The following is a 23,088-nucleotide window of genomic DNA, read 5'->3' as shown; positions in this document are numbered from 1 at the left end:
ATCCTGCTGGCACAGACTTTGTAAATTCCACCACACCTTTGGGCCTTCCCAGCAGATCCGTGAAACATGTCTGCATGAGACATTGTCATGGGCTCTGGGCCTCCAGTTGGATTCATGGGAGGCATTGTTATGAGCTTTGGGTATTCAGCTCAACTCATGTAGGACATTGTTGTGGGATCCAGGCCCTCAGCTGGATTCCTTGGTCTTAGTGTGTGGACAGATTCCCTGCACTCTTTTGTATACTGCTCTTGGGTGACTTATAAATAATCATATAAAGTATGTGTCCTGTATTATGTTGTTCCCCTTGCAAAATAAGCTCTAAGCCAACACAGTTTCTGAACCAAATGCATTTAGGAGATGTTGCATGCGATAATTTACAAGCTTTCTTATTGCCAGATTTGAAGGTGGAAAATACTCCTGATGTGCCCCCGCCCCAAAATGAACTTGACCATGGAGACTTTATTTGTTGGTGCATTTCTATGTACTCTGAGAGACTGAGTTTAAATAAATGACCCTCAGGTCCTGTCTGACAATTTTTTCTTGAGTTCAAAACCGTTGCATTCACATATAATATACTTAATATAGAAATATACAGAAACATCCTTTCTGTATTTTTTATTATTACACAGGCGTGGCTAGCAGCTAGGAGATTTCCAAAGACTTAACTGTGATTGAGAACTAGAGAGAAAATCTGCTGATTCCAGAGGGGAAAAAATAAATACAAACATAAAACTGCAAAAATTTGCCACAGATATTTAAATAAGCATCTACAAAATGTAACATCATGCTAACTAGTCAAGCGCTGTTCACATTACATGTAATTACTTAAAAATATACTTATGGAACATGGAAAATTTTTAACACATTTGATATGCTGTAATTCAGGCACTCCATTACAATGAGAACCTAGAATTTGGAAATGGCATTCATTGCTCTCGAAAGGACGATACGCTTAAACTGTGTATGTACACTCCTCTCTCTCTCTTCTGCCCTCCCTCCCTTCCTCCCTCCTCTTTGGTGTTGCAGAAGTTCTAGTAAAGAACCAAACTTGCAAACTGCCACCAATGCTGAGAGCAAGACCTGAACACAGTTGATTTACCCAACAGTGGGGTAGGTGAGGCACTCTCCATCCTCATTCCACAAGCCCTGGGTGCCCACGGACTCCACATTTTGGATTCCTCACCAGACAGCAAACCTTCTTTTTGGCAGTAGCCACAGGCTTCCGCAACAAAGCAATACTCTTTCTTGGTGAATCACTCCTTGTGAAAAGCCATTCAAGGCACCTATTTTACAGCTGATGGCTTCTCATTCACTGCTTTTGAAAGGCACTGGGGCTTGGGGATTCTCTCCAAACACACGGCAAAAGACAACAGCCAGGAGCCAGTGGGGGAGGGCTCAGAGAAGCTCAGTGCTTCTACAGGTCTTCTGAAGAGATTTCGTTTGTTGGAAAGCAGATGCCGGCTGATCTTGCGCAGGTACAAATCCTCCTATGCACACGAGGCGGTATCTCGCTCCCCTACAACTTCAGCCTAGCTCACACTTACAGTTCAGCTACAGTGGGAGAAAGAGCAGCAGCCGTGGAGGCTGAGGGGAGGGCTCCACATCCATCCACGTGCCTAGCTCTGCGGTCTAGAAAGACAGCTGGACTCAGGGGATGAGTCTAAGCTTCCAGTCCATTTTCCTACTTCTTTGCAGAAAAGGAAAAAAAATGAGAAGCTAGGTCTTGAAAAGCCCAAAACGTTGACTTTTCTTTCCAATCAATCTTAGTTTTCAAGGTCTGTTAAATATCACAGCAAGAAATTCTCTCTTCTCACTTCTAATGTTTGATTTGAACAGTGTGACTCATTTCTCATTGTTTCCTGTGCCCCAAAGTCTGCTGTGAGTGATTTAAACAGCAAATGAAATAAGAGGGTAAATACACGCTCTCTGTCTCTCTCTCTCTCTCTCTCTCTCTCTGTCTCTCTCTCTCTCTCTCTCTCTCTCTCTCTCTCAGGGAGACTTCACTTTTATTGTACTGTAACATGAGAAACAGTACAGACAATCAACCACAACCATGTGAAGACATTATCATACATACAAAGATGAGAAGGAGCAAAGAAAATATAATTAAAATTTGCTGCCTGAAAAGAGAATATTCCTCTGCTCCATACTTTTTTGAGCTAATTCCCCTGTTGCAGCAGCAGCGACTCCCCAGTGACATTTTGCCCTTCAGGACTGCACCACTTCCTCTGAAAAACTAACTTTTTCTCCCTCTGTCTCGCTGTCCCCCTCCTTATGATTGTCACTAGACGGTGTACAATGACATGCTCAAGAAAATGCTTGCCTGGAGGCCAGAACGCGCTTCCTCTGCACTTGGATTTCCATTTGTTCTCCCAAACTTCCTTACAATTAATTTTTAAAAGGTCTGAGAGAGTTCATTTCCCAAACAGCTGACAAGAACTGTGTTCCAGGCAAGCAAACCAAATAATACTTGGTGACCATTTTGGCTACCACTGTGAAAAACCTTGCAGGCTTCAGTTCTGACTGCAGTCTGCACTTTATGACTCTGATATAGTGATCAGGCTATGCTGATACTCCCATGATACCTATCCAGAGCCAGGAACTGGTTTATCTTAATTGCACTTTAGCCTAAAGCGTATTAAATGCAACTTGATTATAAAATGCATCTGAATTGCCACAATAAATTTCTTGGCAACATTTCCAAACATCAAAGTAAAGAAATCTATAATCACCTAGTCTGGCCCTTTTGTGGACTTGTCAGGTAACTTTGTATGAAGGCTGTTCCCGCCCCCCACGTCCCTTTCTCAGCCAATAAACTAGTAAGGATAGATTTTCCTAGCACTCAGGAATGGCTGCAAGACACATCTTTGTATTCGGACAGCACATCAAGCTAAATATGTCAGAATGCTGCTTTGGCACATGTTGTTAGAGTGGACATTGTTTTAAATTTCTCTCGCACAAACTCATTGGCCTCATCACTCAGTCCTACCCTTCACAGCTCACAACTGCACACTGCATGACGCAGCCTTGCCGTGCACAGCATCTTGACTGCCCTCAGGCTCCCAATACCATTCCAGGCACAAAGAGCTAAAGGAATGCACTTCATGGGTAGATTGCATGGCTGGAAGCAGGGACATCCTGTTCCTCTGAACAGGGAACGACCAGGTGAGGGGGTTTCCCCGCACATGCCCAGTGTGACCACCCCCACCCCCCACCCCCGCATCCCTAGGCCTCCTAAACCAGCCTCTGCACCTAATGGAATGCCAACGCCCTTGCACAAAGGTGTGTGCGAGCAAGGCAAAGAGGCAGGAAAAAGCCCATGAACGCGTTTGCCCCCATGCCTGCCTCCCACACGCTTCGGAAAGAATTCCAAGACACAAAAAGTGACAGAAATAACATGAAAAATTATTCAGCCTTGACCTCTACCTAGAGACCACTAGAAGAAAAAATGCAAAGCACAAGAATGTGGGAGAGAAGCATCTTCACCTTCAATAATGAGGAGCAAGGAACTTTCTTTTCTAGACCAAGGAGCTCCAAGAACTACAAATATAACCAGCCATGGTGGTTCATACCTATAATCCCAGCACTCTGGGAGGCTGAGTCAGGAGAACTGTAAGATGGAGCCCAGCTTGAGCAATTTAGCGACTTAGTAAGACCCTGTCTCAAAATTTAGAGGAAGGGTGATTCGTATGAACCCTATGGGTTTAAACCCCAGTATCACCAACTTGTTTTCTGATGCAGTCTCAGTACTCAGTACTGCCACAAGAAAAAAAAAAAAACTTATGCATACATATATATATATTGCTACCCGATGTACTTTCTCAGCTGCCTTTTATAGTTCAGGCACAGATATTATCAGAGCTGAAGAAGACTTTTTTTTTTTTTTTTTTTTTTTGGTTTTTCTCCGGTACCGGGAACCGAACTCACGACCTTGCGCTTGCCAGGCAGGCGCTTTTGCCGCTGAGCTAAACCCCCAGCCCCTGAAGAAGACTTTTAAAAACTTGTCTGCAACCCGTTTCTCTCTAAGACAATGCTGGAGTAGCATTTGCCAATACATAAGACTATACTTGTACAGAAGCTCACTGCCTATGTCACAGGTGACAGCCCCAGGCCACAAACATATGTTATCCCCCTAAGAATCATTCTGATGGCATGAAATAATAGCCAATCAAACGGAGCCGAGATTCTGAACTCTCCCCCCCCCCCAAGGAAACAGTTTCACATTGTTGGTTGGTTCGAGCGCCCCCATGTGTCTCAATAGAGTAACGTCACTTAAGGTCTTTCAAAGGGCTCTTTGAAATGACAGATTGGATAACACAAAAATCCTCTTTCACACTTGCTTCAGGAGCCTCATGTGAAACTCGGAAGACTCACAGGCGACCCCAGAGTATGAATATTTCTTCTAGCTCTAAAGTGACGTCACAAATATACCCGAAAGAAGGAGATGCAGCTGTTAACAGGAGTGGAGGCTGATTTCAACTTGCCTGTTCTGGTTTAAGCCTGTCAGGTCAGCCTGTCTTTTTCTTTTGCCTGCCCCTCCACCCCGTGCACCCTGAGGGGCATGGCTGTAGGGACACACCCTCTCTACCACTAAGGAGCCCGAACTACTTGGAGCTACTTGTACAATAAGCAAATCTCAGATTTCCACCGTCTACCCTACAGCCGTGAGAAACCCATTCTTCTCCAGTCCTGTCTCCTCCGCTGGGAAGTGAGGACAGCAGTCTTTCACAGATGCGATGCATCTGCAGCAGTGCCTCGCCTGGAATAGATAGGCACCCAGTAAATGTTAATTGAATCCAAACCTATAAGCTCTGTTCCAATCCACTTGCTTTATTATATTTCTAGAAAACAGATGCAACGATTATCCTTTAAGGAGCTTGAGAATTCCTGGAGCACAGGAAGAGATCGGCCATCTTTCTGCACTGCCCACCATGCCCGACCTAGTGCTGGGCACACAGTGACCCTCCAAAACCAGTGAGGTGGTGGCAGGAAGGATGGGCACAGAGAATGAGTTTGCCTTCTTAATATAATTCTTTTTACTTTCTTTCTTTGGCAGAACCCAAAGCAATAAAAGGTGCACAAGAAGTAGTACAGATTCATGTAAGAATCTGAAACCATCCACACAGAAAAGCTGGAGTCTTTATAGAAAAAAAAAAGTGGAAAATGTTTTCCTCTTCTTTTCCTCTTTTATTCTCTTCCTCCCCTTTGTCTTGAGCTTAGGAAGGCAGGATTCAATAGCTCAGCACACACACACATGCACACATACAGAGAGAGAGAGAGAGAGAGAGAGAGAGAGAGAAAGAGAGAGAGAGAGACCCAGAACCGCCAAAGAAAAATAGTCCAACCTTGGTCACTATGTCAAAGCGTCCTTGCTGGGTCTTGCACTCTGCTAACAAAAAGAACATTTACCAGGAAACCATGCTCTCGGGCTCCTCTCACCCAAAAGGCAAAGAGCTGTTCACTGCTTAGCTCTAAGCTAGCCAAATCCAACAAAGCCATAGAGATTTTTGGCTTAATCTTCTCACTGAACTCATGCCAGCCTCGCACGGGCACAGCCAGGGCATCGTCACCCAGCCTGAGGTGTTGGCAGCTACTCCTTCACACTTCTTAGCACTTTTCCTGCTCAGGGCAATGGCAAAAGGTACCCTCCCTCCCACCCGTGGCACCTGGAGGCACCTCCAACTGTGCAGCCTGGCTTGGGAAGCACCTCACCCACAGAAAATACAGTCAAGCCTTTTAAGGGGTAATTAACTCTACAACCTTCACAGAACCCCGGAAAGTGCCTGCCTCCCCGAGGAACTCGGTAGTCCTCATAGCTAAACATTATTGTCACCCAAAAATAGGGAGGAAAAGTGTGATGCGGGTCCTCTTCATTCTCCAACTCCTCAGTTTACTTGAGAATGTCCATTTATTTAAAATGTTCCTCATATTTATCTTCTTTTCCTGCAGCCATCATAACTTCATCAACACAATCTGGTGTTCCTGAGTAGTCAGAAAGCCTCCACACTTTTCCTTGTCCGAGTGCTACGGAGAATGAAAAGATAGCGGGTAATGAAGAGATCTTCCTCCAAAACTGATTTCAATGTGGCTTAACAATTTCTACTCAGGATCCCCCCTGTATCCATACTGCCTGCAAGCTAAAGCTCTAACTCTGACATCTGACATTCCAACTTCTCCACATTCTCGGAGATCCCAGGAGAAGATACAAAGGAACCAGAAGTCACCTGAATAGTTCCCAAGACATATCATTGCTATATCAACATGCAAGACAGCAGAGCAACAACTGTAGACTTTCAAATATGCCCGAATTGTGGACATTTGAGGAGGAACTTCGCACCGAGCATCCCCACTGAAACTTCCGCCTTTGCACTTCTCAATTGTGTTGGTGTACACACCAGTTACATTCAGACCAAAGTGGCTAATAGCCACTGTACTTCCTCAAATGACAGCATAGCTGCCTTGTGAAACACTGGCACGCCTGGCAACAGACCTCCAGGTGTGCACTGGTAAGTGAGCAAAAGGGGAGGGAAATAAATCAACTGCAGGGGGAAAAAACATGAAAGACACTCTGATACTTGTAGGACCCTGTGCTCTGGTGAGAGCCTCAGAGAGAAGATAAAAGAAAGTGGGTGGTTGGAAGTAAATCATCTCTCCACCAACCCGGGAGACCAGCACAAGGCAAGCGCAACACGAGGAACAGACAGTAGTGCTTTTCAGCGGGCAGCGAACACTGACGAACAGGAGTCAGGACCATAAGAATCCATGTCTGTCCCCTTGCTCCCTTTCCGGAAGAGAACCCAGAGGGATCTATTTCACACCGCCGGATATCAACCACTCTTACCCAAAGCAATTTAAAAAAAAGTCTTGGAACTTTCCAGAAAAACAATTTTATTCTTAAAATATTAGGGCTTTTTCCTCAACTGTTAAAAAGAAACACAGGCTCACTTTCTGCCCCCACTGACCATGACCTGAAGATCAAGCCATGAGGCTTTCCTTACATCTCTAGCTAATGCTACCTGTGCCTGCATCTTGCCAGGCAAGGTCTTGACATGATGAACCTTTCAGAGGTATCACTGAGGTTGGTCATCTTCCCTGCTTGACTGCAAACACCTCAAGATCAAGAATGGTTCACCTGCCCTCTACTGGGTCTTGTGCCTTTGGCCCTCCCCAATCATTCCCAGGTACTCAATGGGAAAAGTATCAGAGAAATAGCAAGACTGATATAAACGGCTATCAACTGAAATGTACAAATTATTTAGTGACAGTCTGAAAATGCCTGTTAGATATTTTTTGTATCCTTTATTTCTTCTATCCCAGCAACCATTTTTTTTCCAAAGCGTGGGCTATGAATCACTAAGCATAGATCCCCCTTCCCTCCGCACAGAGCCAGCTGATCCTCAGTTTGGTTTGTAGTTAATAGTTGGCGCTCTCTTTAACCGTATTTGAAGGCTTGAAGATTTGTAGTCACTGGCTCCATTTTCTTTGCCAGATCAATCTGCCCAAGTCTGTAGGAACCACCAATGGCCCTTTCGCATTTACCTTCTCAACATTTTTTAAAGGTTTTATTGTTTAATCCCTTCACCTCACCCCAGCCTTTAATGACCACCTTCCTGCCCTAAGAAGTCCTCGCATGGATCGTTAACCTCCTTCACAAGTTACGGACAAGCCGCAGTATTGCCTGCAGCCCACTTATAAGAAAATATGAGCTGCTATACTGGGCATGATTTGTGATTTCACTGTAATTTTCCCATTAAGCCTAGAGTTTATCATTTTTCTCTCCTACACATTTTTCTCTCCTACACATTTTCTCTGCTCTTTCCCTATCCCTTTTCTCAGTCCCCACCCAACCCCCACCCTCCTCCTCCCCACCCCCCAAGAAATGAACTGGTTTACCCAGCAGGTTTAGTCTTGCTTTGACCAGCTTATTGTTTCAACGTGATTATGAAGTAGCTGAGCCTGAATACACAGTTTATTAATTCTCAGGCATTCACGATGTCTGTCTTGAATGTGGTGTGAGTAGGACGTCTGTGTGTGTGTGTGTGTGTGTGTGTGTGTGTGTGTGTGTGTGCCTACAACACTAATGGACACTCCTAGAGTTTGAAATTCTGCCAGTGACTGAAAAGACGGAGACTTGTAATGTATGTGACTAGGGAATCACACCCACATCATTTGGGTGGTACAAGGAATGCCAGCACCCAGTGTGCCCATTTTACAGATTTGAAAATTGAGGGAGAGCAAGAGAAAAGGACTCCACCAAGACCATCGAGCTGATCAATCAGGGAGTTGGGATCCCAGCTCAGAGTTACCACATCACCATCCGCATGGCTCTTTCACCTCACGTGCATCCCTCCCTGAAGGCTTGTGAATGTGAGAACTCAGGATGCCCACAGGCTGCAGCATGCATCGTACGTGCGCAGCACATGTGAACATGTGCACGCAGAGAGGTGGGGATGTGACACACATACACAGCTTACAACGCAGAGTGCACGCTGTTAAAATTAGAGTAAAACTGCTGTAATTAGGTTAAATTCTCATCCAAAGAGATCACACCTCTCCACCCTACCCACGCTACCCATTTCTCCCCCAGTAGCTAGTTCATCTTAAAGATGAATACATTTCAAAAGGCACCTTGGAGAAATTTTCATATGCTTTTCGTTCCGTTCCATCCATCAAAGTTATCCCTTGATTCCATGAAAATAGCTTTTTCACACATCTCTGCACACGCAGCCACACACACACGCACACACACACACACGTAAAACATTGGCAGCAGGTACTTTTAATTTGCTGGAAAATATTTCTAAGAAGTCAAAAAGCTCCAGCTGAAATAGCGTGCCCTCCTATTGGCTAGCCAGGCCAGTTGAGGAACGTGATTGGTCCCTGATCCAAAGGACAGATAAGAACGGCTATAAAATCCCTGGGTGCAGCTCTTAGGCCCCCAGTTTGCAAAAGCCAGAGGTGCAAGAAGCAGAGACTGCAGCAACAGAAACAGCAGGAGCAGCCGTGTCCGCAGAAACAGCATCAGCAGCAACCAAACAATCCTCATCAAATTCTCAGTATATCCAGATCCACATCTTCACTCAAGCCGGGAGAGGGAAAGAGGAAAGGGGGGGAGGAAAAAAAAAAAAAAAACCCAACAACTTAGCGGAAACTTCTCAGAGAATGCTCCAAAACTCAGCAGTGCTTCTGGTGCTGGTGATCAGTGCTTCTGCAACCCATGAGGCGGAGCAGAATGACTCTGTGAGCCCCAGGAAATCCCGAGTGGCAGCTCAGAACTCAGGTAAGCGCAAACCCAGGACCGGTTTCTCCCCCAAAGAGCTGTCCTCATTTGCCTCTCACTTTTGCAACTGTGTCTGTGACGGCTGATCTTGATAATAAATGTGCTTCGTGCCTGGTGGCAATAAACTGCCAGTGTAATCCAATAGCCTTAGGAAGTGGAGCTCCTTTGTTTAATAAACTGCATGCGACTAACGAAGAAGCTGGGCGCTGTGCTGAGGGTATTTCATTGCATAAGCCTAGCCTGATTGCCTGAAATCTGGCACGTACCCTCTGGGGGGGAGGGGGCGGGGAAGGCTTGAATGTTGGCATGCTTGAAAGCACTCTCTATACTTTCCAGAAGCCGGTCTTAAGGTGAGACACAGCTGGTCTGATGCCGGCCCTCCCCCTTCCCCCTTAAGACCCTATAACTTGACGTCTCTGCCTCTTTAGAGAACACACAGAGAAGCTCCCTTTTCAGTCTGACAAATCCAGGGCGGATACAGAGGAAACCCTACCCAGCCCACCCCAACACCCACCCCTGCCTCTCTTCCTCCTTCCCAGCTCCCTCGCTCCATCCACTCTGCATGCAGCCCGATGGCCAGGAGCCCCTTGCAAAAGACTACTTGTGAAATGAAGCAGCTGTTTCTCCAAGGGAAAGGTCTTACTTTCACCCTGACTCCGGAGCAGTTAATTGCGTCTGCCCCTGGCCTCTGAAGGAAAAGAGGCAAGAAGAAGCCTGCGCTGACACCTCTGCCCCTTGACTCCTCCCGCCCCACTCTCGCCACTTCCATTCCTGCCCTCTCTCCCCTAACTGTCAGCAGAGATGGGATCGCAGGTGTCAAAATGCTGCAGACGACGACGTTCCCCTTGGAAGAGCGCAGGTCCCTGCCTAAGGGAGAGGAGGGCTTTTGCCTTACTTCCTTTTGTACTTAGTTGCTATAGAGATGCCGTGATTCACAATTCGAGCTTGCCTAAAACAATAGCAGCCCTAATGCATATTAAAACTGCTTAAAGCAAAGTTATAATTTGAACCCGTGGAAATATATAATTAGGGAAATGACTTGTAATATCCCAGAGGCTGCGGGTGGTGGGAGGGGGTGGGGAAACCTAACTGAACCAGGCTTTTGATCTCGGAGAAGAATCCTACGGTATGAAGGCTACAGATCATTTCTTGTCGAGCTGCCTGCCAGAACACCCCCCTTCTGTGGGAGAGAAATTACTTTTATGGGAGATCTTATCCAGAATGTAGAAAGGCTCATGCAAGTTCTTTGTGGTTTTCTTCCAGTCTTGCACAAGGGGTGCCTTGCCCTTGTTACTGCACACCTGTGTTTCTCTCTTTAAAAAAAAAAAAAGCTTTTAATATGAGAGATTATACATACCTCTAAGCACTGTCCTGGGGGTGGGGGTGAACATGAATGGATCAGATTCCTTTCTGCCAGGATGACGGTAAGCTAAAAAACCCAAATCAGAAGGGTGTCCCTCCAGGTGGAGTCCTGGCAAATTCTTCTCTGGGTTGTAATTCCATGCTTTTTACTCTGGAGTGTATTTTTTAGAAGCCAGGTAGATTCCCTGCCCCTCTCACCTCCTAAATCTGACCACTAGCCCCTGCCTGCTGCCTTCCTCCTGCTTTCAGCTGCCAAGCGATGAACTTTGATTCTGCAGAGAGGCTGGAAATCGCTGCACACTGCTCAGAGTCTAACCTCCCTTGTCCGGGCACCAAGCACATGCAATGGTGAGACAGAGAAGACGCATCTCCTAGGGAGAAGGCATCCCCTGCCCTCCTAGTGCTCAAGCTCTGAGAGGCAAAAGGTCCTGCCCATCCCCCTTTCCCTCCCCATTCCTCTTCAGACGGGTCCATCCGATGCCCCTCAGGACAGACCTCTAGGATAAGTTCTTCTGATCCTTTGTCCTTGAACTTTCTGTCTGCACCCACTTGATCCCACCCAGCACCTCTCTGTCTGACCCAGACTGGATGTTTGTCTCTTCCAGCTGAAGTGGTTCGCTGCCTCAACAGTGCTCTGCAGGTTGGCTGTGGGGCTTTTGCATGCCTGGAAAACTCCACCTGTGACACAGATGGGATGTACGACATCTGCAAATCCTTCTTGTACAGCGCTGCTAAATTTGACACTCAGGTAATAAGGCCTTGACCCCTGCTCTCCTTGGTGCTTGTCTGTAACCTAGTGTTGGACTATTGATTAGGAAACAGTCCAGGGAATCAGCCTGCTTTCCACTTCCCTACATGAAATTCCCTTCTTAGGGTGTGTACACACACACACACACACACACACACACACACACACCCTATTTTGGCCAGACTCCCAACCCCCACTCCCAAGACTGGAAGGAGCTGTCAGAAGCTGGCCTGCAAGGGGCGGGGTAATGAGTAGGAAAGCTTTTCCTCTTGAAAAGGAAAGAAAAATGTTCTTCTAACAAAGAAGTTCTTACTGTATGATCCGGCATACTAGCCTGTAACCTGAATTATCAATTGAAAATCAAGGATATAGAGCTGGATTATGACAATTTTCAAGCAGATCTCATATCTTTTCTCCAGAGTCCAATTCACATGATAAACTAATGGGAAGGGAATTTAAGAAAAATTCTTCACCATGGGTACAATTGTCTCATGGCAGGAATATGCAGATGGCCATGATAGCTGCCCAAGTGAGCCCCTTGAAGTGCCCCCCCCCAGGTTGTACACCCTGTCCTCATTCACCAGGTCAAGCTAAAGCTTTGCCTCCCATCCTGCCTTCTCCTCTGCAGGGAAAAGCCTTTGTCAAAGAGAGCTTAAAGTGCATCGCCAACGGGGTCACCTCCAAGGTCTTCCTCGCCATTCGGAGGTGCTCCACTTTCCAGAGGATGATTGCCGAGGTCCAGGAAGAGTGTTACAGCAAGCTAAACGTGTGCAGCATTGCCAAGCGGAACCCAGAGGCCATCACCGAGGTCGTGCAGCTGCCCAGTCACTACTCCAACAGGTACGGATGCAACCCCTTCACTGCAGGCAGGGGAGCGGACGGGAGGAGAGGGGAGGGGGGTAGCTGACAGAGCCAGTCTTGGAAGGAGGGTTACATTGCCACAGTCACACTCTTATTTTAGCTTGCAGACTTCCCAGCTTTTGCAGGAAAATATGTTTGTGATTGGTAGTGACAGTTTAAGCAGCTTGGATTTTTCCCCCTACTGTTAGAGAAAAAGTCTTTGCATGCAGCTACCAGCAAGCTTCATCTGCGGCATCCTTGGGTGCATTTTCTCTGTTCATTTCTTGCCACAAGCCTAAAGGAAAGGACGAACTTTCTGGAAACCACTTTTTAAGACATAAGATTTGGCCGAAACCATGACTGTGCAGCAGTATAACTGGCCATGATAAAAAAAGAAACTGGTGAAATGTCATAATGCAGACTTTTTGTAAATCTGTATTGTTTCAAATCTGTTCTTATCCCAGTCAGGTATTTCTCTGGCTAACCCAGAACTTAAGCCATCTTAATCTCCTAAGTCTCAGGTTTTCTTTGCAAAAAGTAAAAGGGCTAGATGGGACCATTGGTAGGCTCCTTCCACGTCTTATGTTATCCCATCCCTCCAGTCCACGATTGCCCAGGAAGAAATTTCGGTGGCCACAGAGGTCCCATTCAAATCTTAGTTGATCTCACTTGACCCAAAGCCACAGAACTTGTAATATCCGAGCCACATGTCTGGCTGTGCCTTGGGTTCACTGTCTTTCCCAGCAAGGACTGAACTCTCCAGACTTAAGAAGGCTGGCACCCTGGGCCCTTGAGAGTGGGCTAAAAAGGTTCCAGCAAGAACTAAGGGAGCTGTAGGGCTGGCATGGAGGATGGCACAGGCAATGCACGCTGGTCAAATTTAACCTACTATGGTGCACCCTGGCCTAAAATTTGACTCCCCAGTCCTGAAGTTCTGTGATTCTTTGATGCTCCACAAAATCTGCACATAGTCCCAAAAACCAATTCTATGCTATGCCAATACTCTGAGAGTTATCACAGGCTTATTTGATAAATTTCCTAGCCAAGTGCCTGCATCGCTCTTCAAAATGGCTTAGGAGTGGTTTAGTCATGTGTATGTATGCAATGGAATACCAGAAAAGTGGCTCCCTAACTTACATAAAAGTTAAAGGCTCTAACATAACAATTTCTGATTCACTCTTAACTACATGTTATTGCCCTGCAAAACCACAAGTTCATTTATGCAAATCATTTACCTGGTCCATGGAAGGGTGACTCTATCATGAAGTTCTAACCAATTTTCTTAGAACAGGGAAATTAACTCCACCCTCTCTCTCAAATAACTTGTCTCTTTTCAGCAACTTTGGCTTTAAAAAGTCTCCCAGGAAGACTCTTGTTGCATAGCATGGGGGATGACCTGGTTAATTGTTGGAAACTCCCTTCACCATCAGGAAATGAAAGGAAGAATTCTTAATTAGACTATGGCTAAGGAAGAAGGATGTGTTTGTGCAGTACTTGGGGGAAGGGATATGTTTAACAAAGTCATCATTGCAAGTTTAGAACCTTAAATATCCTGGACAAATATGATCTACAATATGGCTTGTAACAAATTTCCAGACAATATTGATCTTGCTACTTCAACTGAAATAATCTTTCCATGATCTCCTATTATGAAGCAAAGTGTGCTATACAAAGGAGGGTGCAGAGGTTAGATGGGAGATTCCCACTCTACCTAGGAAAAAGTTCTTCACCACACCACTCTTCTTTTTAATATGTGCCTTTTTTTTCAACATCCTTAGAAAATTGTCATAAAGTTTTCTCATCTCCATCTTTCATCTTATGGGACTCATATGTCATAGAAAAAGGTCACTGGGGGAAAATATAGCCAGTGCATGAAGGCCTGAATTTTTTATGTAGCTCTTACCTTTCTCCAAGTATTTTGCTTCAGCAGGCTAATATTATTCCTGTTCAGGACTGGAGAGATTTCCGGTTCCATGCTGGGCTTGACTTGCTCTATTTAAGCTCCACTCTCCTAAAACATCCTGGTTTCCCAGCCTCTGTCCCACCATAGACACACATTAAATTGGTGCCAATTGGCAAGGAATTGCAAAAGGAAGTAGTTACAGGTTCATTCCACCTTCCTGTGACTTATCTAGCATGAGATTTGGGCCTAGGAGAATCCAAAAGCCTGTGACTGGACCAGGAGGCAGAACAAAGGGATTTTCCATGACAGAAATGCACCTAAAACAGAAAATACAGTTGGAGTGTCCCCCTGGCGAACTGTACCTTCAGTCATGAGGAAGCAGGCAGAATTGATCAAGCAGGCAGGGTGGTGTGAAACTTGGGAACCAACTAGACCAACCCAGCTCCAGGGTGGGAAAACTGACACAAGCGTCCAACCCTCTAGGGCAAGGATAGGGAACAGGAAACAGAAGAATAATATTGATCAAGGGAAACAAAGGACTATTTATAAACTCTCACACAGAACGTTCCTAGGCAGTATGTGAATATTTGGGTAAGCATGGTTGAAACAGTAGCTATGGAGAATATCTGATCTTATTCTTCACCAAGATGAAAAAAAAAAAAGTCAGGATGAAATTTATTTTCAAAATGATAAGAAACATGCTAAAAAACGTCCTTCCAGACTAAGGAATCAGAACCTTTAAACCACTGACTGCCGCACATCCCCTGCGCCCCCACAAAAGGAATCTTCTTAAATAGTCCTAAGTCTCCCTGCAAAGAGGGACCTTCACCTGAGCTGCAGTATTTTTTGTTAAATCACGAAGGAAAATATGTATTGAATCCCTGGAAGTATAGGATGTCATAGCTGAAGAAAACTGTTATCTAGACTAATTGCCTCATTTTACTGGTTAAAGAATGAAGGCTCAGAGCAAGGAGTGACCTGCTGAAGGTCACATAGCTTGTAAGTAACTGAATTGGGCCCAGAATTCACATGGCCTTGAGCCAAGTTATTTTGATTTCAAAAATGGCAGCCAAAAAAGCCTGCAAGAAATATCCACAACCCAGAAATAGAATACAAGCATAATTGAATATATATGCACCATGGTGGTCAGCAATTCAGTTTGTGCACATTCTTTTCTAAAAGAAAAGGCACATCCTCCCAATAGCTATAGTAACTGTAAGGCACAACAGAGTACTCAATAAATGACAGTGGTTAAGTCAACTCTTGCTAGAGGCACAACTTCTAAAAATAACCTATTTCACTTAGTGACCTAGAGGAAAGATCTGTCTCATCGACCAGCAGAGTTCCAGAGGTCAGTGCTATTGTCCAGCCTTCATAAAGAGGAACAGGGTTAACTGTGTTAGTGGTAAGGCAACCTGGCAAATTTTTGAGCCTTTGAAGAGCTGCTAAAGGAGTTCTGGACTACTTTCTATTCCTAAGGGGCTCTCCTAGCCTGTCATGTTGGGCTGTCAAAGCTCCATGAAGAAAAGAGCAGGAGTAGATGGGGGGTGTGGGGTCACTAAGAGCAGTCAGGTTGGCAAAGATGGTAAACAGGAAAGAAGAAATTAAGTGTCCTGGCTAGGGCACCAGAGAAAGGAATATTAAGGAGAAAGAAAGCAAGCACTTTGACACAGTGCGGACATAGGGAACATATGGCCCTAAAGTGGCCAGGTTGGCTAGAGAGGTTAATTTCTTTAAGGTATGTCAACCTTCTGCAGCCAGAGAAGTACTTTTAATTCTTTCTAAGAAGAAAGAACTTCCTATTCATTCTGCTTATTTCTAAGGAAAGATTATATTTTCCAGCCCATGTGGGGGTTCACCTGGCATAAACAGAACTTTCTAGAAGTAGAAGAGTTCACTTCTAAGTTATAAAGTCCTTACTGGACACTGTCGTCTAGGAGCCACTTGCCCTCTGAAATAGACACAGTGATCCAAGGAACCTGGATCCTGACAGAGTGCAGGAGTTAAGAGCTGCCTGGAGACCTGTGTGTCTATGTAGATGTCTAAAGCTGTTGGTACAGAGCTGTTTATTCTCAATTTTTCCAAAACCAGTTTTCTCCCCATTCTTCCATCCAAATGCTACTTGACTCATGTGCTCCATAATTCCAAAGGGCTGGAAAATGTTCCTATGTGCCAGAGAATCCCAGCTTCACTCACAGCTGGATATAATTGCCCCTGGAGGGAGGGATTCATGATAGGATAAGATTGTGTCTGAAACCCAGACCCTGCTTCCTTTCCGGTCCCCACCATCATTCTCGTACCACGGAGGGGTGAGCAAGTGCTCTGCCTCATTACCCGCGTTCCACTCTATTTACTGTACATCCTTGAAAGGACCTCTCTGGGGGTTAAGTTATTCTGGAAAGATGTTTGATCCTGTGCTCCAGGAGGTGAGTTAAAAATAAATAGGTTTCTTTTCCTGGAAGATCCTGTGGCCCTAGAGATCCTCCAGCTCTTCTGAGGAAAGGGTCTTCCCACATAAGTACAGCAGGTCACTGTCATCAGGGCAGTTTCCTATTAGCAAACATAGAGCTAATGGATTTTGACAACTGTCACCTCACAATGGAACAGATGCATACCAACACAAGTCGGAAAATACCAGATCTATCTCCCCAGAGAGCATCACAAGACATTTGTATGCGCTGATTATTACACGGTTGAATCCTTTCTCAGCCATAAAACTTGGCTGCGTTATTTGGGATGTTTAAAAAATTTGTTCCAAAGGTGAAAGTAGTGTTCAGCAGATGCAAAGATTTTCTTTGTGTGACATCTACCAGATCTATACATGATCAGTCTTTAGCAAATCAGGATCATTGGGGAGAATTATGTTTTTAAAATTAGATTTCCTCAGTGGCCACAAAATAAATTTAAAAATCTTTAGTGAGTAAGCATTTTACCTCACAACACTTACAGGTAAGGGATACCAACAGTAAGGGCACAAATCCTACATCTGATAACTTTTCAACCTGGTCAGGGAAACAAACCCACTATCAGATGCTAGCCTTTGTGACAGAAACCAAGTAGCTATAAGATGCCTGCATGAGAAACAGACCAGCAAAAGACCAAACAGTAGAAAACATTCTCATGGAAGTATAGAAGCATAAACACTTAGAAACCATTCATCTTTCCTTTTAAATATCCTCACTGCCTAGCCTTTGGCCTTCTCACTGCAGCAGACTTTTGGAGGAGATCTGAAAGTAAGGTCAGTCAATAGACTTTACCAACACTAGGTTAGGGTTTGTGGAAAAGTCCCTGAGCCACAGAAGACAGGAACTTAAAAGTTCAGTCTGAAAATGTACTTATCTGCACATATGCATAAGTACATATACCACCAAGAAAAAACTGCAAAGAAGCATCAAGATAACTGTAGGGCCAAGTGCAATAATTGTTAATATCAGCATTGAGTGTTGGGTTCACCTTCTTGCGTTGATTGTGTTTGACTAAGTCCCACTTCTGTCATTGACCTATTGTATGATCTTGGACAAGTCACTCCAGCTCTTCTTAGTTTCTTCTCCACAAAAGAAGAGTTGAATCAATCACCGAATGGTCTCTGTAGCCCCATTTAGCCCAACTAAATGGTCTCCTGGATCAATATGCCTATTTTAGAGGGTTTCTAAAAATTTTCAAACAACACAGTCAGCCTTTTATTCCAAGCATGGTCTAAATCTTCTAAACTCTAAATAGGAGGACGGATTTGTCTTGTGTGGCATGGTAAACCCGGGGAGCATGTCACCTAGACCAAGAAAACACTGTTTGAGGTAGGAAGCAAAAGCCACTTTCAGCTGATGTGCTATTTATGTTGGCACAGTTCGACCACTGGGGACTTGTGTTGGCTGCATAAAGACCAAAAGAAAGCCCGGATCTTACCTTGTTCTCATGAGTGACTGTCATGCACACTTTCTTTCCCAATACAGATACTACAACAGACTCGTTCGAAGCCTTTTGGAATGTGACGAAGACACCGTCAGCACAATCAGAGACAGCCTAATGGAGAAAATTGGGCCCAACATGGCCAGCCTCTTCTACATCCTGCAGACAGACCACTGTGCCCAAACACACCCGAGAGCTGACTTCAACAGGAGGCGTACCAGTGAGCCGCAGAAGCTGAAGGTCCTCCTCAGGAACCTCAGAGGTGAGGGGGACTCTCCCTCCCATATCAAACGTACCTCTCACGAGAGTGCGTAACCAGGGAGAGGTACTCACAGCCTCACCAAACTAGTATCATTTTAGGGGTGTTGATACACCAACTTTGAGTGTACTGTGCCTGGTTTGATTTTTTTAAAGTAGTTCCTATTTTCTATTCCCCTTAAAGAAAATTGCATGAAACTAGGCTTCTGTAATCAATATGCCAACATTCTCAATGGCAGCATTTCCACAAACAGATTATGTGCGAACGTTCTGTCTCTCCTCAGGAGAACGTACCCTCTTTCATCACCTTCCTCTAGCGATGTCTTTCCCAGCTCCCCTCCAACTACCCTCAAACACAAAATATTCATGTATCTTCCCAGTCATTGTAATCTGAAAATGTGGAGCCCTTTAGAGTGGTTGCCCCAGTAGAGTTAGCAGATACAAATAACTTTATTTAAATGCATGTCTTAAATGCTCATAAAGATGTTAAATGGAATTCGTGTTATGAATCTGTGCTGGCCATGGACGAATATGAATGTCATGTTTGAATTCTTGATCTCTAATGAGCTAGTGTCTTATGGTCTTGATCCTCCAATGTCTAATTTCCTTTCCGACACATTTACCAAATTGCTCAAGCCTGGCTCTCCAACCAGACTTTGAGCCTGCATCTTCTTGCATCTAATGAAAAACAAAAAGCTAACATCTTTATGTACTGTAACTGCTCAGAGCTTTAAAAGTATCTTTAACAATTGTCTTAAAACCAGAGAATCTTAAGGTCTAACTGTGGAATATAAATAGCTGAAAACTAATGTACTGTACATAAATTCCAGAGGACTCTGCTTAACAAAGCAGTATATAATAACTTTATTGCATATAGATTTAGTTTTGTAACTTAGCTTTATTTTTCTTTTCCTGGGAATGGAATAATTATCTCACTTCCAGATATCCACATAAATGCTCCTTGTGGCCTTTTTTATAACTAAGGGGGTAGAAGTAGTTTTAACTCAACATCAAAACTTAAGATGGGCCTATACAAGATAGGAAAAACCAACAGGTTTATCTAAAGGACCCCAGGTAAGATGTTAATCTCCCAGCCCACCTCAACCCAGAGGCTACACTTGACTTAGACTTATCCTGAAACAGCTCTGTCATATCCAACTGTGAATTACAGGAACCAAAAAGAGCACCCCTTTGGGCTTGGACCACTTCGCGTGATAAGACCGACTGTACCGTGGGAAGTGGCAGTTCTTAACTCGCCATCTTTCATCAGCTCCTGGCACTCTGGCAGATGATGATGGGGTGGGAGATTGGCCACTAAATCAATCAGGAATGAGTCAGTGAGCCTTTGGGTCTTCAGTCCGGGGGACTTGGGGCTGAGGGAGGAGATATAACCCTGGGCTGTCCAGCCTTAATAGATTCCTCTTACATTTTTGACCTGTAGCACGCTGCCTGCCAAAGTAGCCCTGGCAGCTGGACCATCTCCGTAGGATCGTCTAAAAAAAGAAAAAAAAGAAAAAAAGAAAAAAAAGATAGAAAGAAAGAGGGAAAAAGAGCTGGTGGTTTGATCATTTCTGCCGTGATGTTTACAAGATGGCGACCACCAAAGCCAAATGACTAACCTATCTATGAACAGCAGTCGTTTCTCAGGGTCACTGTCCTTGAACCCACAGTCCCTTATGAGCGTCACTGCCCACCAAAGGTCAAAGTTGAGAGAGGAAGAGGGAGGAGGGTTAGTTCTGCAGGGGCCGCTCCAAACTCGCTTGGGTAGAAACCATTGGTGCTTGACTCTCACTAGGCTAAACTCAAGATTTGACCAAGTCGAGTGAGAAGGACCCTGGTGGGAGAAGGGAGGGCACCTCTCCAGAAAAATGAAAAGCAATACAACTTTACCACGAAGCCTTTAAAACCAGTACCGTGCTGCTCAAGGAGCAAGATCAAGGGCAGCAGACCCAGCAGCCGCAGCAGTACAAACGCTGCTGCCTTTGTCCCCACATATAGCCTCTAAGCGTGCTGACATCAGATTGTAAGGGCGTTTTTATACTCAGAACTGTCCCATCCCCAGGTCCCCAGACAAATGGACACTGCCTTAGCCTCTTGGAAATCAGGTAGAGCATATTCTAAGTTAGATACCCCCTTTCTCCCCCACGTCCCACCCCAGGCAAGGCTGACTTCTCTGAACCAGAAAAGCTAATCAAGTGTGTGTGTCATGTCCATTTTGCAAACCCACTAACCCAGGACCCCAAAGTGACAAGTAGTTCATGAGGATTCCTAGCAAAATTCTCTCTTATTTCAGTCCAGTAGATTGTCTCTGTCTCTTTTTCTTTTTTGCTGTGACCTCTTCAAACCATGGTACCCCCTTTTCTCCCCCACAGTAATATTTATATATGTACCTACAATACATATATTTACACATACAGAAAGAAGCAGTTCTCACAATGTTGCTAGTTTTTTGCTTCTCTTTCCCCCTCCTCACTCCCTCCAACTCTTCCTAAAACTTCCAAAGCTTCGTCTTGTGTTTGTGGCACAGAGTGATTCGGGGGCTGACCTAGACCAGTTGCATGATTTCTCTTTCGTGATTTGGTTGCACTTTAGATATTTTTGTGCCATTATATTTGCATTATGTATTTATAATTTAAATGATATTTAGGTTTTTGGCTGAGTACTGGAATAAACAGTGAGCATATCTGGTATATGTCATTATTTATTGTTAAATTACATTTTTAAGCTCCATGTGCATATAAAGGTTATGAAACATATCATGGTAATGACAGATGCAAGTTATTTTATTTGCTTATTTTTATAATTAAAGATGCCATAGCATAATATGAAGCCTTTGGTGAATTCCTTCTAAGATAAAAATAATGATAATAAAGTGTTATGTTTTATTGGTTTCCCCTCCCCTATGTCTTTCATTGTTATTCCTTAACAATTTCTTGAATGAGCATGAAGTCACTGGCAGATTAGTTTTCTTGAAGGCCACAATAAGTGTCAACATGTAAAGAAATATAGTTTAAAACAACATCTTGCAAATTTCTTTCAAACCATTCAGTAGCTCCCATTGCCCACATGAAAAAACTGAAATCCAGACTCCTTTACAAAGCTGGAAAAAGCTTTGTGATCTGCAGACTACTCAGCAATCCAACCTCGCACTTTCTCTGTCAGTGACCCCCATGCTCCAGCAACACAGACAGCTCTGGGAAGGATCACACTGTCTTCCTTCCAGGTCTTAGTCGATGTTGGTATCACTTTCTAGAAGAACTTCCCCTATACCCTTTTCCTAAACTGGAAGCTCCCAGCAGACAGGCTGTGCTTGGTCACCAGTGTGACCCCAGAACAAAGATAGCATCCACCATTCTTTAAGTAATTTAGAAAGCATAGCAAGAGGGGAAAAAACTACCCTGCTACCTTGGGGTCAGAATGCCATGGGATTAGAATTCTGGCTCCACCACTTACTAATGTATGATGACTTACTTAATCTTCAATCACATCAGTTTCTGCCTCTGTAAAATGGAAATCATAATAGTGATCCCATAGAACTCTGATAAGGACATAAGTGAACTGCTTATGACATCTTCGGTGCATGGTTAGCTCAATCAGTAGCAACTATCATCATGGGCAGATGAGAGAGGAACAAGCACGCTGCATCTCAGAAAATGCTCCAACCAGTCACATCAGAGTGATGACTGGGTCTAGAAGGGTGTTCAGGTGTTCAGTCTAGAAAGAAGAGGAGCTTGTGTGCTGTAGTTTTTCCAAGAGCACCAATATATATTTTTTTAAATTAGTGGGTTCTTCTTATAGTTTGTCATAATCACTTTTCTTCTGTCACTGGGACATAGTACCCAACACACACAGCTGAAAGGAGAAGAGGTTTGTTTTGGTCCACAGTCTCAGAAGTGCCTGTTCATGATTGACAGGCTCAGACATACGAATAACATGGTGGAAGGGTCTGGTGGAAGATAGCTGCTCCCATCATAGCGGCCAGGAAGCAGGGAGCAAAGGAAGCACCTGAGGGCGGGAGGTGTGCACTTCCAGGTTACGGCCCCAGTGACCCACCGCCAGCCACGCTCCACCTCACAGTAGCATATTTAGCACACTTGGTATAGGACCCCCACATACCCCATGACCCAGTCCAAACACAGGAGGCTCTTGAGCCTCAGACCTAAATCATAACGGAACTTAAATCCAAATGAGGACATTGTTCTCAATATTCTTCATTTCTCACTCCAAACTGCATTTTCCCAAGCTCAGATATGCATAGAACACCTAACAAATACAACAAGGATTGTCACTTTAGGGCCAAAAGTGTGTTCCATTTGATTTACCCTGACCTGACCAAGGAAAAATGATACACTATTTTTTTATTATTATTATCCTACATCTTCTGTCAATATTTATTTCTGTAGAAAGGCTGTACACTAGGCTACATAGAATAGTGCTCAGAACTTAGACCTGGAGTTTCTAAGACCTGAGTTCAAATCCTAGTACCTCAGTTATCACTGTGGCTTTGAACAGAGATCATGACCTCTTCCCATCTTAGTTTTTACCTATGAAAATATCTCCAAGAAGAGGAATAAACAGGTCTTACCTGCAACAGTAACTAAGAATGAAACGTGTTACATACAAAGCATTTAAAATAGTAGTGAGCCCTCAGAATAGTTTAGTGAGCACTCAACAAACCTATTATTACTCAGTTCATGCCAACACCCCTAATGGTGGTGGGAGATTATACTCCCACCTCCAACATGTCTTCAAGTATCATTTTGTTTTTTTTTTTTTTTTTTTTTTTTTTTT

The 23,088-nt window shown here is 44.4% G+C and overlaps 1 protein-coding gene across 1 annotated transcript; it reads left to right on the top strand.

Moving 5' to 3' along the window:
• The first annotated feature begins 8,953 nt into the window (after nt 1-8,953).
• Nucleotides 8,954-21,192, top strand: Stc1 (stanniocalcin 1). The gene is made up of 4 exons (XM_005373704.2): nt 8,954-9,280; nt 11,248-11,390; nt 12,019-12,230; nt 18,084-21,192. Exons 1-4 carry the CDS (start codon nt 9,163-9,165, stop codon nt 18,352-18,354), a joined length of 744 nt encoding a protein of 247 aa, XP_005373761.1. The 5' UTR covers nt 8,954-9,162; the 3' UTR covers nt 18,355-21,192.
• Nucleotides 21,193-23,088: the final 1,896 nt, after the last annotated feature.

This window comes from Chinchilla lanigera, unplaced genomic scaffold (genome assembly GCF_000276665.1).
Source record: "Chinchilla lanigera isolate Chin_1 unplaced genomic scaffold, ChiLan1.0 scaffold00002, whole genome shotgun sequence".
Taxonomy (NCBI): Eukaryota; Metazoa; Chordata; class Mammalia; order Rodentia; family Chinchillidae; genus Chinchilla; species Chinchilla lanigera.
The sequence above is the reverse complement of the archived record's forward strand: the minus strand, read 5'-3'. Positions and strand labels throughout refer to the sequence as shown.